Below are 16,754 nucleotides of genomic sequence, written 5' to 3'. Positions count from 1 at the left end.
AGTAAGAGTAACAGCGATCCAGGGAATGTTGATTTAAACCCAGTAATTCATCGCAAACTTGCATCAATTTATTAACGGTTTCGCTCTGTGCAGGCCACCTTCGGATCTGAAAATCAATATATAAAAAATCCATGGAATAAAAAGGACTATGCCGACGCAGCGACGTCAAATAAAAGAAGTATCCAGTACTTCCAGAAACAAACTATCGACTGTTGCGGCCGTTGACACACTACATCCTAAGTACGAAGGCAACTGCCTCATCCAGTAGATCACATCTGAGGATGATCACTATAGACTGAAATCGACAGTAAATTATTAAACATTTGCGATCAAGCACTAGATATAAAGAGAATTAAAATCACAGTGTGGATTAGATTGTCAGCTCACTGAATTTTAGGTCCCCTCTTATACCTTATACATATGAATGACATTCCATTTATCATTCATAAAGCAGAATTGGTACTTTTTTTAAGGACGACACTAGTATTATAATAAGTCCCATTAGATACAAAACAGCAGAGATTATTAACCTTGTTTTTCAAAGTATTATTAAGTGGCTTTCTGAAAAAGGAGTCTTCCTATATTCTGAGAAAACACTCAATATTCAGCTCTGTACAAAAAATAAAAACAGGAGTCAGTAAATAGGGTAGAATGCTCCAAAATTTTGGGTGAACGTATCATATCAACGAAAAACTTGTACTGAAAGAAGCATATTACTGAGCTACTTACACATCTAACTTAAGCTGCTTTTGATCATCGCGCAATTACTAGTCTTGGAAAGAAACGAATGGACCTCTGGACACATTTTGCATAGTTTCACTCAGTAATATCTTATGGAATAATTTTCTGGGTAAAATCAACAGTTAAAAAAGAAAGCACTGATTGCACAAAAGTGAGGATCAAGAATGACATGTCGTATCCATGCGCGGTTGTGATGTAGACACCTCTTGAAGGCATTTTAACTGCACCAGTACAATACATATATACGCTATCGAAATTTGTCATAATGTATCCATTACAGTTTGAGAAGAATACCAATGATATTACCTACACCATCAGGCGAAAAAATTATCCTTCTAATATATTATCGAAGCTAGCACAGGCTCACAAAAGAATTCAATGGAGCAACTAATAGACAGTCAGAATAGCAAATTTTAAATATAATCTGAAATCATTTCTCCTGGACAACTATTTCATGGACGAATTTTTATTTAAAAAGTGATAAAAATATGTATTTTTATGTTACCACCAATCACACCCTGTAGACTGATTCGATTCCAGTCATTTTGATAAAAGAATCTATAAATGATCTGTTGAACATGGAACTAACTAATTCCAAAAGTCTGAAAGATATACGGCCAAAATACAAGAAGTGTAGGAGGTGTAGCCGGAGTACTGTTGAACCCTGAAATGTAGCACCTCATTTGTTTCACTGTCAGATCATTGTGGAGATGCATACATGAACAACTTGTTCACACAACATCTCATCGTATTCAAGGGTAAACTGAGATATTCAAACGAGAGTGCCATTCTCTACGGCGCCGTGTGGCATGGAGACAGGTTCGAAATTGCTTTCCGAAGTTGCCACCACTGTAGTGAGATGCAATGTAATGCAGTGAGACTTGTTCCAGTGCTGACTCACCGTCCTTTTGCGGACAGAAGTTGGTACGAAACTTTTCATTTCTCAAAACCATAGATTTACACATTAGCTGCACTTTCATGATAACAAACAGTTTCGATCAAACTACAGATGAGATCCTCGGGTATAAAACAACTGAAACGGACCTGATTGTTTGACCAGGCAAAAGTGAAGGTGCATAAATGAACGATTGGTTCACGCCCTTTCTACATCTACATCTACATACATACTCCGCAATCCACCATACGGCGCGTGGCGGAGGGTACCTCGTACCACAACTAGCATCTTCTCTCCCTATTCCACTCCCAAACAGAACGAGGGAAAAATGACTGCCTATATGCCTCTGTACGAGCCCTAATCTCTCTTATCTGATCTTTGTGGTCTTTCCGCGAAATAAAAGTTGGTGGCAGTAAAATTGTACTGCAGTCAGCCTCAAATGCTGGTTCTCTAAATTTCCTCAGTAGCGATTCACGAAAAGAACGCCTCCTTTCCTCCAGAGACTCCCTCTCGAGTTCCTAAATCATTTCCGTAACACTCGCGTGATGATCAAACCTACCAGTAACATATCTAGTAGCCCACCTATGAATTGCTTCTATGTCCTCCCTCAATCCGACCTGATAGGGATCCCAAACGCTCGAGCAGTACTCAAGAATAGGTCGTATTAGTGTTTTATAAGCGGTCCCGTACACCATAACATCATCAGCAAACAACCGCACATTGCCATCCACCCTATCCAAAAGATCATTTATGTAGATAGAAAACAACAGCGGACCTACCACACTTCCCTGGGTCACTCCAGATGATACCCTCACCTCCGACGAACACTCACCATCGAGGACAACGTACCCTTTCACGTGGTATTCGAGGGTAAATCGAAATATACTGAATGAGAGAACCAGTTCCTGAAGTTTCGTCTGGCATGGAGGCAGCTTCGAACATGCTTTCCAAAGTTACGACCAGTATATTGGGATGCAACGCAATCGTGTTAAACATTTATCAGTGTTGTTTCAGTCTCCAGTTCCAGACAGGAACTGATATAAAATTTATTTGGAAACTCAAGATTTGCACAAAACTTGCACTTTTTTCAATAAAAATCAATTTCGATCAAACAACAGATCGTTCTCAGGTATAAAACGGCTTCAGTTAGAAGACACGTGTCAAATCATGACGACTTGCATCTAGATGAACGTTGCAAACCAATTGCGTTAAAACCATACAATGGAGGAAGACAGGCGACTCTTTTTTGCTGTCAGAAATAACCTAAAGTGTAGTTCTACAGCATCTGTTGATCAGATATACCAGCGTGTTACACATTTCGAGATATGCTGGACCACACATAGTCACTCGGCCGTGGAAGGCTTGCGTAAATCGGCGTCTGTTGCACTATCCAAGTATTGCCAAACGGTCCTCCGCCTACCCCTCCAGTCGATGCTGGAGCCCACTGGAGCTCCCTCCCCATAGGTGGTACTTATAACCTGAGGGTCACGTGACCACTGCGAAGGAGGACTTGGGGAGCGGTTACCGGTCCAGCCCACGGCGGCGAGGTACTATAAATAGGGGTTCCGGCCACCACCGAGGTACAGTTTTCTGCGCAGCACACCAGAAAAACACCAACCAACAATGTACAAGGTGAGTGCTCCTCCATACTCGTCGAAAATAGTTAGTTAGCGCTGTAAACCACTAATCTACATGCTCTCTTTATGGCAACGAGATAGTTTAAGATAAATGCGACGTCAAGTAGACTAAAATGTAATGTAAATCCTAAGGAATGTCATCAGAAACAAAAAAAAGGGGAATATTCAGCTCCTTTGATTCGTCTCTTAACTTCGGAGGCGTTGAAGAGCAACTTTCGTACGGTTACTTTTGTAGTTCGTATGAAAACATGCTTCTAACGATGGTGCATTTCGCCAGATTGCATTTTAGCGCTTAAAATGCAGTCTAGAACTATTTTCGTGTCAGTTGCGTTTGTAGTATCGACTAATCTCATATCAAATTGTGCTCATGAACAAGGATGCAGATTGCCGTATGAGTTTCTCTGTGTACACCTCTCTCTGCAAGTGAAGCTACATAAAAGTAAAATTCACAGCAAGCAACAAAAAATTTACAATGAACATATTCGCAGTTATATGGACTGCCATCAGCTGTATAATGGAATAGCAACAATGAAAATATCGCGAGCAGTAGCCTTACAATTTGGCTCTCCGAGCACGGTTCACGGCCAGGCCCAAATTTCCATGTACTGTCAACCATGTGTCTAAAACCTGTACCTGTACATCCATTATGTATATTGCCATACAAGGGAGACATATTAGCAGAAAGTCGCTTGCCCGGTGTCGGCCGATGAACCGATATTGCTGTGCCTGTGTTATTCCGAATTACGATGTAAAGTTCCTTTGGACTGCATGCATGGTGGATAGCTTAAGGTGACATGATTTCAAACTAAAACATCAAAGGTTTGTCGTACTATTTCGTAATTTATACGTACTTTTTGCAACAGTCAAAATGTCTTTCTCTTTCGAATAAGCTCTGCACAGGCAAGTTGCATAATGGACGAGGTGTAAAAACAGTGTTCTGAGGTATCTATGTACATTGTCCCATTTCCTTGCCTCCGAATTCAGATTTCATGTAGTTTCGCTGAATTACTTCAGGCTAATGGTAACATGATTCGCGTCCCGATTCTGTCCATACCCTCGTCAAATCATAGTTAATACTCTGTTTCATATTAGCACGGCTTCGATCGAATGTTATACCTATCTTCTCCCTTATAAGTGATGCTGTAGTTTGGATACGGCGTTAAGTTGCTGTCATTCAATAAGAGACCTGATACGCAAGTTAACATTTCGAATGAGTACGGAGAAAATACGACTATGTATAATGTTGCCTCGATGACTGATGTACTAGCTACAAAGCATACGGATTCTCTGTACGCGAGTCAGGGTACCAAAAAGAGTGTCATGATCTCTATAATAGGTTCGTAAATTTCAAAGGTAGTTTAAAAAGGGGTTCTTTGATGCTGATTGCTAGGGGTCTTAAAGCACGCTTTACTTCTGTTGAGCGCTAGGGCCCTGTATTGCTTGCACATGGCCAATTGCCGAGTAAGAATCAAATCCAGCAAGTATCAGCAAGTGGTACGGTAACTCAGAAACATGATTTTCTGCAGTGAAAATCTGTGCATTTTGAGAGAATGACCTGCACAAAAAGTAGATTAGCTTCCGCAAGATCTTCAGGAAACGACCCTGTGGCTTGCACCGCTTTATTTCGATTGACGCAGCTGTATATTTCTCTGACAGAACTCTTATATCTAGGGGGCAGGTGATAACGTATTATTGATGAAATTTCCGATTGAACTCAATGACGCTTTCATTTATGTCCTAGGCACTATGTAAGTACAGTTTCAAGCGGTGAAACTACAAATGAAGGGAATTAGAAGATAGAATTCGCCTGCTAAGAAAGAATGCAGCTTTGGCACCGTATCGCAATACCAGCTGCATCTGATATTCTAAGTGCAGTCATTGTAATTATTTAGAGACTTCATTACCAAACTAAAGTGCTCGGTACTGACATCAAAACAGGCAGTTCTATTATTCAGAGGGAACACCCGTCGCTGCTACTGATATACGTCGGTCGGCTTTACTGCTTGTGAGCAGCGCTACATTTAGTGGGCAATGAAGGAGGAGCTCGTTTGCCTACCTGCCGGGCCAATTTGCATTCGCGGGCAGGTTGCGACTTCTCGAGCCCGCCCCACGTAACGCATGGCCAGTGGGCCTTGGCCAAGAATGCTCCCGTCTGACCCAGTGCTGCCTGGACAGTTGACTAACGACCCGCAACGGGTCTATTTCATACGCCCACGCTGGGTGCCACTCCTAATGGCCGAAAATGCAGATTAGCCCCACAACACATTTCTAAAATTAAAACACGATCTGTGCAAATTTCAGCCTCTCCAACACCAGCCACATTCGTGTTCTTATAGATGATTTTTTTAGATCTGAAGAAGGCATATAATATATTCTAGCTGTTACGTATACTTGAACGTAAGCTTTATTTTCTATCATTACCAAATTGTAATTTACTGTAACGTGATATCACGAGCCAGTTGTCACATTTCTATTGAAGAGGAGGGTGGCTCAAATCCTCATTCAGATTTAGGTTTGACACGGATTCCCCAAACCGTATAAGGAAATGCTGGGATGGTTCCCTTGGAAACATATCTGGATAGTTTCCTTAACTACCCTTCCAAAACCTCACGTCGTCCACTTTAATCTTGCTACTTTTCTTCCTTTGCTTGTAATGTCATAATTATGAGTCGGTTGTTCTGACAACCTTTTATAGTTCTTACGATCGAAGCAGTTAATTTATTCACGAACAAATTATTATAGAAAACCCGTAAAGACTCAGCGAGGTGCTCTTCAATCTAACATAGTTTGAATGGAGTCACATTTTAAAGCTTCGCACGGAATGGTTCAAAATTATCACTGACGTGTCTCCGTGGTTCAACAATAAAGTTAGGAAACTACTGCGAAAGCAAACAGAGCTTCGCTGCAAGTTTAAACGCAGCCAAATCCTCTCAGACGAACAGAACCGAACGATGTCAAAGTTAGCGTAAGGAGCGCTATGCGTGAAGCGTTCAGTGAATTCGAAAGTACAATTCTATGTACCGACTTGACAGAAAATCCTAGGAAGTTCTGGTCTTACGTTAAATCAGTCAGTGGCTCGAAACAGCATATCCAGACACTCCGGGATGATGATGGCATTGAAACATGGGATGACACGCGTAAAGCTGAAATACTAAACACCTTTTTCCAAAGCTGTTTCACAGAGGAAGACCGCACTGCAGTTCCTTCTCTAAATCCTCGCACAAACGAAAACATAGCTGACATCGAAATAAATGTCCAAGGAACAGAAAAGCAACTGGAATCACTCAACAGAGGAAAGTCCACTGGACCTGACGGCATACTTGCCCCCCCTCTGACAGCCGTGTTCCGCAAGTCTCTAGAGGAACAGAAGGTTCCAAATGATTGGAAAAGAGCACAGGTAGTCCCAGTCCTCAAGAAGGGTCGTCGAGCAGATGCGCAAAACTATAGACCTATATCTCTGACGTCGATCTGTTGTAGAATTTTAGAACATGTTTTTTGCTCGCGTATCATGTAGTTTCTGGAAACCCAGAATCTACTCTGTAGCAATCAACATGGATTCCGGAAACAGCGATCGTGTGTGACCCAACTCGCTTTATTTGTTCATGAGACCCAGAAAATATTAGATACAAGCTCCCAGATAGATGCTATTTTCCTTGACGTCCGGAAGGCGTTCGATACAAAAAAAAAATGGTTCAAATGGCTCTGAGCACTATGGGACTCAACTTCTGAGGTCATTAGTCCCCTAGAACTTAGAACTAGTTAAACCTAACTAACCTAAGGACGTCACAAACATCCATGCCCTAGGCAGGATTCGAACCTGCGACCGTAGCGGTCTCGCGGTTCCAGACTGCAGCGCCCAGAACCGCACGGACACTTCGGCCAGCCCGTTCGATACAGTTCCGCACTATCGCCTGATAAACAAAGTAAGAGCCTACGGAATATCAGACCAGCTGTGTGGCTGGATTGAAGAGTTTTTAGATAACAGAACACAGCATGTTGTTATCAATGGAGAGACGTCTACAGACGTTAAAGTAACCTCTGGCGTGCCACAGGGGAGTGTTATGGGACCATTGCTTTTCACAATATATATAAATGACCTAGTAGATAGTGTCGGAAGTTCCGTGCGGCTTTTCGCGGATGATGCTGTAGTATACAGAGAAGTTGCAGCATTAGAAAATTGTAGCGAAATGCAGGAAGATCTGGAGCGGATAGGCACTTGGTGCAGGGAGTGGCAACTGACCCTTAACATAGACAAATGTAATATATTGTGAATACATAGAAAGAAGGATCCTTTATTGTATGATTATATGATAGCGGAACAAACACAGGTAGAAGTTACTTCTGTAAAATATCTGGGAGTATGCGTGCGGAACAATTTCAAGTGGAATGATCATATAAAATTAATTGTTGGTAAGGCGGGTCCCAGCTTGAGATTCATTGGGAGAGTCCTTAGAAAATGTAGTCCATCAACAAAGGAGGTGGCTTACAAAACACTCGTTCGACCTATACTTGAGTATTGCTCATCAGTGTGGGATCCGTACCAGATCGGGTTGACGGAGGAGATAGAGGAGATCCAAAGAAGAGCGGCGCGTTTCGTCAGAGGGTTATTTGGTAAGCGTGATAGCGTTACGGAGATGTTTAACAAACTCAAGTGGCAGACTTTGCAAAGACAGGCGCTCTGCATCGCGGTGTAGCTTGCTGTCCGGGTTTCGAGAGGGTGCGTTTCTGGATGAGGTATCGAATATATTGCCTCCTCCTACTTATACCTCCCGAGGAGATCACGAATGTAAAATTAGAGAGATTAGAGCGCGCACGGAGGCTTTCCGGGAGTCGTTCTTCCCGCGAACCATACGCGACTGGAACAGTAAAGGGAGGTAATGACAGTGGCACGTAAAGTGCCCTTCGCCACACACCGTTGGGTGGCTTGCGGAGTGTAAATGTAGATGTAAATGTAGATCATTAATTTACCTTCCGTGTAAAGACACCACGAAAAAGGCAATCCTAACAATACGCCCTTTTGGTAGAGAAGTTTAAAATTAGTGTTCTGAGGGCTTCGCTTTAAGCAGCACTAGAGACAAGAGTACTAGCAATTAATTCAAGGTTTGGTTCGTTAAGAGACATACCACGTTGCTAATCTTCCAGTTGCCGGGCATGGCAACCCGCTTCTTTTGGCAGGTTTTAATTGCTACGATGTCTTTTCTACTGAGAAAATCTCACTCCTAAAGCACCGGAGCCTTTAAATTCGCCCTCTCTTGTCTGAAAATCGAAAACGAATTGCACAGAGAAACTTTAACACCCGCATGGTAATCATTATCCATTTCAGAGTATGTGGCTCACGAACATATCTGCGTAACTGCCTTCCTAATGATCTCAATAATAAATCTTTCACAATATGACTCAGATAGTATCAGCTACTCAGAGCTATTAAATCAGGCTCTGTCACGATACAGATAATGTTAAAACTGGGGCAACCACAGCTGAAGTAGTCGTACGTAATTGACTGATTCATACAGTACAACAGTGCTTAAATACAGGTGTTAAGCTATTAAAATATAAAAATGAATTAAAATTGAATATGAATTTATGTCTGTAATCAACTTGTAGTTGTTCGTAATTGACTGACGATCCATACAGTACAACACTGCATAAATACAGGTGTTAAACTATTAAAATACAAACATGAATTAAAATATAAAAATGAAGTTAACTCATGTCATCAGTCAAATGTTCAAATTCAAATGTGTGTGAAACCTTATGGGAGTTAACTGCTAAGGTCAGCAGTCCCTAAGCTTACACACTACTTAACCTAAATTATCCTAAGGACAAACACACACACCCATGCCCTAGGGAGGACTCGAACCTCCGCCGGGATTAGCCGCACAGTGCATGACTGCAGCGCCTTAGACCGCTCGGTCAATACCGCGCGGCGGTGATCAATCCCTAAGCTTACAAACTACTTAATCTAACTTAAACTAACTTACGCTAAGGACAACACACACGCCCATGCTTGAGGGAGGATTCGAACCTTCGACGGAGCGAGCCGCACGGACCGTGACAAGACCTCCTAGACCACGCGGCGGCGTCTTCTATGTTGAGGACACTTGCAACACTTTCGTGACCGCTGAGAAAATGATTGAAAGTGTGAGACGACGCGAAAAACGCTTTGCAACATCCATTATGTGATGTCGTACTTCCTTCTTTTGACGTCACCCTGTGCCTCTTTATATCATTGAGCATTCCTTGACACCTACACATATTCCACTTTTTGTAGTACATTTATATTGGCAGTATACCTAGCCCTGCGTGTCTCACCAGCTTGTCCCACAAGTGGTTAGCTTGCGCCTATGCCCCACAGCTCGCCGTCTTCGCCGCCGTGCTGGCCGTGGCCCGCGCTGGCTTCCTGGCCGCCCCCGCCATCTCCTACGCCGCCCCCGCGGCCGTCGCCCCCGCGGCCATCACCTCCCAGAGCTCCAACATCCTGAGGAGCTTCGGCAACCTGGGACAGGTGTCCACGTACACCAAGACCGTCGACACGCCCTACTCCAGCGTCACCAAGTCCGACGTCCGCGTCAGCAACGACGCCGTCGCCCACGTGGCCGCCCCTGCCGTGGCCTACGCCGCCCCGGCCTACGCGCGCGCCTACGCCGCCCCCGCTGCCTACGCCGCCCCCGCCGTCGCCGCCCACGGTCTGCTGGGAGTGGCCTACTCCGCCGCCCCTGCCGTCGCTCACCTGACCTACAGCACCCCGGCTCTGTCCTACGCCTGGTAGACGGATTGAATCCTCATCATGATCAGCCATTATCTATTTATTCTGCGCTGCATGTAAATAAACTTTTCGACATATAACATGCATTCTTTATTGCTATTTCACCATTAGTACGTTTCCCTTACCTTATAAGTCCAATGCTTATGTGAAGATAATACTTTTCTCTGCAAAAACTATCAAAATCGTGTATCTATCAAATACGGACCAGGACATAAGGTCTACCCACTAAAGGGGGATATTGAGGGGAAATCTTGCAGTAGTCGGCCGACATTAGAATAGATCCAATGTTGGAAGTGCTTCTCTGAGCTAAAGAACTTGTCACAGGAAAACAGATGTGGCTGCTACTTCAGTTCAGTTTGAAAACTGAACACAAAAATGTACATACATATACATTTCTGTTGGCCTATTCTGTAGTCTGAGATGCAAGCTTGGAGACAGGGAAATAAAAGTGTACCAAAACTGGACCATTTGTCTGCTACCCTGATCATACTGATTGTGATGTTTTGACCATTTCAGAAACTACTGTCGATAAATGCTGTACGGATTCTCATGCAAACAGATAAAATACTACAACACATACTCAGCAGTTACATAATTAAGAAACAGTTCGCACACGCCACTCACGATCTACCTTAGGTATAACGGAGATGAGAATCTTTACGTCAAAGTGGCTAAATGCCAACTCCAAGGCGAAATAAGAACGAACCACAATAAGACGGGAGATTTAGGAGAGAGAGATAGGAAAAATAATAAGAAATGACTGATCGAAACGTTCCAACCTGAATGTAAAGCGGTTAATGGAAATGATGTATAGCCTACTAGTACACCAGGACTGCGGGACAATGTTTAGACATCTTCTCCTTACGAGGAAAGGTATCTAAATTTTTTTAAAAGTAACACGTTAATGGAGCCGTAAAAATGTTACGCAATAGGATAAACAGCAACGATATACACAAAAAAATATAAACGGACGCGTGGGAACTTTGGCATCTCGGACATGAATCCTGAAAGATGATTCTAATTGATTTATACAATAATTGTAATTTCATCATTCAGTTTTGAAATTAATTTTCAAGATTACATAGATAAGTACGGACATATAAATTTCTAGGTTGATAACGAAAAGTGTATAATCTTCACACAAATCTGTGTTCAAGGATCGGAAAGAAGGCAACATTTATTTTAAGGAAGAGACGAAAAAAATAATTTTTCTTTACACATTGCCTGATAACTGATAAAATATTACGGCGATATAAAGTATTCAACTATTTCTTTGTCAATATTTCTTCCTAGGTTTTAACGGTTATGTCATTTTGCTATTGCATCTACTGCACGTGGTTAACTGGTGATCTGGTTGGTTCGACTGTTCTTTCGTCCACTACCCCACTGATCGAGAGTTCATTATACTTTTACGTATTCTATTTTCATTCTTCTTGTAACATAGTATCCATTTGTTCCTGTCTCTTCAGAAATACTTTATTCCCAATTTTCGTCTACAGTCGTATTTATTATTCTGTCTGAAAGTCTGTAGCAAACTGAATATTCTTAACAGAGTCGTGTCAACTGCTTGTATTCTGCGTTATGTTCAGTTGTCCTCGACGTACTGCTGCGTAAAGTGATTGGTACTGCGACTATTAGGGTTTCTTTTTCATTCAATGTTCTGTGTATGATACCTTCACCACAAATGAATAATTTTTTTCTTCAACGTATCTCTTTCATTTAGAAGGAAGTAGTATTTCACAAGAAGTTCTTTCGACACAGCAGGCCAAAATTAAATTCCACCGCGAATTTCGAAGACCTCGCACACAAGGATAACTAGTAGGGCAAAGCAAGGAGAGATGACGCACATTTCTAAAACACTCTCTAAATTATGTAAAATGCATATGTAAAAGTATAAATGTTTGCCAAATGTTTGGCGTGCATTTCTCGTTTTTGAAGGAAAGATCACTTCTGTAAACACGAGTTCAATGAAACTGCAATTTCAAGCAGTACATAAAGAGATTATATTTTGTTAATGCTCCTGCTTGGGTAGCTAAAATGACGCACCTTGGTTAGTATCACAATTTCAAGCCAGTGGAAACAATGAAGGTATCAAGAATAGGACTTGACTATTATAAACGCATACGGTAACTGATGCAAACGAATTACTGAATGAAATTGTTCGTATAGAGGTAATTAAGCAAAGAAGTTACAAGATAGGAAATATCAATCTAATTTTGTATAAATGTAATTTTCGCTAGTTTTTCTTTCCATTTCCTCCATAAAGGGCACTTATGTTGAAAATTTAACGATCTTCATGCAAGAAACGTTTGTACTCTACACACTTTACATCGAGTTTCAGTCTAAAGTTCTAGACATTCTACACATTCTTCTTCATTCAATTCGTCTGAGTCATTACATCCCTGGCCGCAATTCTCAAATCTTTTTCGCTTCAAGAAGCTCGATTTGCTATCCTATTGTAGGTATTTGGCATGGAGTGTTTAACCCGCAAACACAACACGGGTGATTTAGACGAACTACACTACACTATAAGTGCGAAATTGCCGCACAATAAACTGATACCGGTTTTAGTTTTGCGTCTGCTCTACTGCTGCATTGAGGCATCAAACGTCCTAAGGCAGTGGTGGAAAAGACGCACATTGCCTTTCCGGTAAACAAAAGTCTGACTCGCATTGAATAATCCACAAACCATTATCATTAACCTATCTATCGCTCGCATCATTCGGTGTTTCGTTAGTTCCTTTGCATGCCCATTATACATGGAGGAGCCAAACAAACTGGTACACCTGCCTAATATCTGTAGGGCCCTCGTGAGCATGCAGAATTGCCGCAATGCGACGTCGCATGGACTCGAATAATGCCTGAAGTGGTGCTGGAGGGAACTGACACCATGAATCCTGCAGGAATGTCCATAAATCCGTAAGGGTACGAGAGAATGTCGATCTCTTCCGAACAACACAATGTTCATGTGTGGGGAGTTTGGTAACCAGTGGAAGTGTTTAAACCCAGAAGAGTATTCCTGGAGCTACTCTGTAGCAATTCTGTATGTGTGGGGTGTCGAATTGTCCTGCTGGAATAGTCCAAGTCCGTCGGAATGCACAATGGACATTATTGGATGCAGGTGATGAGATAGGTTGCTTAGGTATGTTTCACCTGTCAGAGTCGTATCTAGACGTGTCAGAGCTTCCACATCACTCCAACTGCACACGACCTACACCATTACAGACCCTCCACCAGCTTGAACAGTGCCCTTCTGACATGCAAGGTCCATGGATTCATAAGGTTGTCTCCATAATCGTGCCGGTCCATCCGCTCGATACAACGAAACAGTCCAATGTCGGTGTTGACGGGCCCGGGCGAAGTATTAAGCTTTATGGCTTGCAGTGATCAAGGCTCCGAAAGCGCATATCGATGATGTTTCGTTGAATGATTCGCACGCTGACACTTGCTGATGGCCCAGCATCGAATTCTGCAGGGATTTGCAGAAGGGTTGCACTTCTCCCACGTTGGAGGATTCTCTTCAATCGTCGTTGGTGCGTCCGCAGCTCGTGGTCTGGTGGCAAGCGTTGCTGCCTCTGGACCACGGGGTCCTGGGTTTGATTCCCGGCCGGGTTGGGGTTTTCTCTGCCCGGGGACTGGGTGTTTGTGTTGTCCTCATCATTTCATCATCATCATTCGTGAGAGAGGCTCGATTGGATTGCGTGAAAAATTTGACTGTGTAAAAATTAGGGCTTCGTGAGGGCGTTGATGACCGAGCAGTTGAGCGCCCCAAAAACCAAACATCATCACCATCGTCGTTGGTGCCGCTATTGCAGGATCTTTCTCCGGCCGTAGCGATGTCGGAGATTTGATGTTTTACAAGAGTCAAACGGTTCAAATGGCTCTGAGCACTATGGGACTTAACATCTATGGTCATCAGTCCCCTAGAACTTAGAACTACTTAAACCTAACTAACCTAAGGACAGCACACAACACCCAGCCATCACGAGGCGGAGAAAATCCATGACCCCGCCGGGAATCGAACCCGGGAACCCGGGCGTGGGAAGCGAGAGCGCTACCGCACGACCACGAGATGCGGGCTTTACAAGAGTCCTGATGATCACAGTACACTCGTTAAATGGTCGTACGGGAATATCTCCACTTCACCGCTACCTTGCCGGCCGCGGTGGCCGTGCGGTTCTGACGCTGCAGTCCGGAATCGCGGGGCTGCTACGGTCGCAGGTTCGAATCCTGCCTCGGGCATGGGTGTGTGTGATGTCCTTAGGTTAGTTAGGTTTAAATAGTTCTAAGTTCTAGGGACTTATGACCTAAGATGTTGAGTCCCGTAGTGCTCAGAGCCACTTCACCGCTACCTCGGAGATGCTGTGTCCCATCGCTCGTGCGCCGATTGTAACACAACGTCCAAACTCACTTAAATCTTGATAACCTGCCAATGTAGCAACCGTAACCGATCAACAAATGCATCATACACTTGTTGTCCTATATGAAGGCGTTGCTCACCGCAGTCCCATATTCTGCCTATTTATACACTCCTGGAAATTGAAATAAGAACACCGTGAATTCATTGTCCCAGGAAGGGGAAACTTTATTGACACATTCCTGGGGTCAGATACATCACATGATCACACTGACAGAACCACAGGCACATAGACACAGGCAACAGAGCATGCACAATGTCGGCACTAGTACAGTGTATATCCACCTTTCGCAGCAATGCAGGCTGCTATTCTCCCATGGAGACGATCGTAGAGATGCTGGATGTAGTCCTGTGGAACGGCTTGCCATGCCATTTCCACCTGGCGCCTCAGTTGGACCAGCGTTCGTGCTGGACGTGCAGACCGCGTGAGACGACGCTTCATCCAGTCCCAAACATGCTCAATGGGGGACAGATCTTGCTGGCCAGGGTAGTTGACTTACACCTTCTAGAGCACGTTGGGTGGCACGGGATACATGCGGACGTGCATTGTCCTGTTGGAACAGCAAGTTCCCTTGCCGGTCTAGGAATGGTAGAACGATGGGTTCGATGACGGTTTGGATGTACTGTGCACTATTCAGTGTCTCCTCGACGATCACCAGTGGTGTACGGCCAGTGTAGGAGATCGCTCCCCACACCATGATGCCGGGTGTTGGCCCTGTGTGCCTCGGTCGTATGCAGTCCTGATTGTGGCGCTCACCTGCACGGCGCCAAACACGCATACGACCATCATTGGCACCAAGGCAGAAGCGACTCTCATCGCTGAAGACGACACGTCTCCATTCGTCCCTCCATTCACGCCTGTCGCGATACCACTGGAGGCGGGCTGCACGATGTTGGGGCGTGAGCGGAAGACGGCCTAACGGTGTGCGGGACCGTAGCCCAGCTTCATGGAGACGGTTGCGAATGGTCCTCGCCGATACCACAGGAGCAACAGTGTCCCTAATTTGCTGGGAAGTGGCGGTGCGGTCCCCTACGGCACTGCGTAGGATCCTACGGTCTTGGCGTGCATCCGTGCGTCGCTGCGGTCCGGTCCCAGGTCGACGGGCACGTGCACCTTCCGCCGACCACTGGCGACAACATCGATGTACTGTGGAGACCTCACGCCCCACGTGTTGAGCAATTCGGCGGTACGTCCACCCGGCCTCCCGCATGCCCACTATACGCCCTCGCTCAAAGTCCGTCAGCTGCACATACGGTTCACGTCCACGCTGTCGCGGCATGCTACCAGTGTTAAAGACTGCGATGGAGCTCCGTATGCCACGGCAAACTGGCTGACACTGACGGCGGCGGTGCACAAATGCTGCGCAGCTAGCGCCATTCGACGGCCAACACCGCGGTTCCTGGTGTGTCCGCTGTGCCGTGCGTGTGATCATTGCTTTTACAGCCCTCTCGCAGTGTCCGGAGCAAGTATGGTGGGTCTGACACACCGGTGTCAATGTGTTCTTTTTTCCATTTCCAGGAGTGTATATCTCTGTATTTGAATACGCATGGCTGTACCAGTTTCTTTGGCGCTTCAGTGTATAACAGTATTGCAGTATGTTCGTGAACTCGCAGACAACAGTTAACTTGGTCAGTCGGTGAGAAAATTTCGTCCTAAATTTTGAGAATATGCTCAGAATTTCTACAGAATTCGCAGCAAGCCTGCCCTCTACAACTACTAAGTCGTTACTAACGGACTGTTGCTGCCACATACCAAAGAGTATGAAAACGAAATGTACGTCTTTTCTCCTACCCGTGTGTACTGTACTAGCTTTAACCTGTGCTGCGAGACGGTCATTAGTTGAAGCACATGCCTCTTGTAATCGTATTGTTAGACAAAAGGCGCTCTTGAAGCCTTCGTTGTCTATTCGTTGTCAGACGACAGACCAGAACTTTGTGACAGATAATGCTGGAGTTAGGTGACAGGCCAGTTCCCGACCAGTCAACTACTGAACGTGTTTATTTGGTTGCTTTACTGAAAAATGACTAACTCTTGGAAACCCAGAGTTTTCCTTTCTTTTCCATCTCCATGGTGAGTATGCTGAGGTCATTCCTTTATGAGAATTTTGTGACAGATAATGCTGGAGTTAGGTGACAGGCCAGTTCCCGACCAGTCAACTACTGAACGTGTTTATTTGGTTGCTTTACTGAAAAATGACTAACTCTTGGAAACCCAGAGTTTTCCTTTCTTTTCCATCTCCATGGTGAGTATGCTGAGGTCATTCCTTTATGAGAATTTTGTGACAGATAATACTGGAG

The 16,754-nt window shown here is 44.3% G+C and overlaps 1 protein-coding gene across 1 annotated transcript; it reads left to right on the top strand.

Moving 5' to 3' along the window:
• The first annotated feature begins 3,259 nt into the window (after positions 1-3,259).
• Positions 3,260-10,042, top strand: LOC126233363 (cuticle protein 67-like). Its single transcript, XM_049942859.1, has 2 exons — positions 3,260-3,268; positions 9,545-10,042. Exons 1-2 carry the CDS (start codon positions 3,260-3,262, stop codon positions 10,040-10,042), a joined length of 507 nt encoding a protein of 168 aa, XP_049798816.1.
• Positions 10,043-16,754: the final 6,712 nt, after the last annotated feature.

The sequence above is a fragment of the Schistocerca nitens genome, chromosome 1 (genome assembly GCF_023898315.1).
Source record: "Schistocerca nitens isolate TAMUIC-IGC-003100 chromosome 1, iqSchNite1.1, whole genome shotgun sequence".
Taxonomy (NCBI): Eukaryota; Metazoa; Arthropoda; class Insecta; order Orthoptera; family Acrididae; genus Schistocerca; species Schistocerca nitens.
The sequence above is the reverse complement of the archived record's forward strand: the minus strand, read 5'-3'. Positions and strand labels throughout refer to the sequence as shown.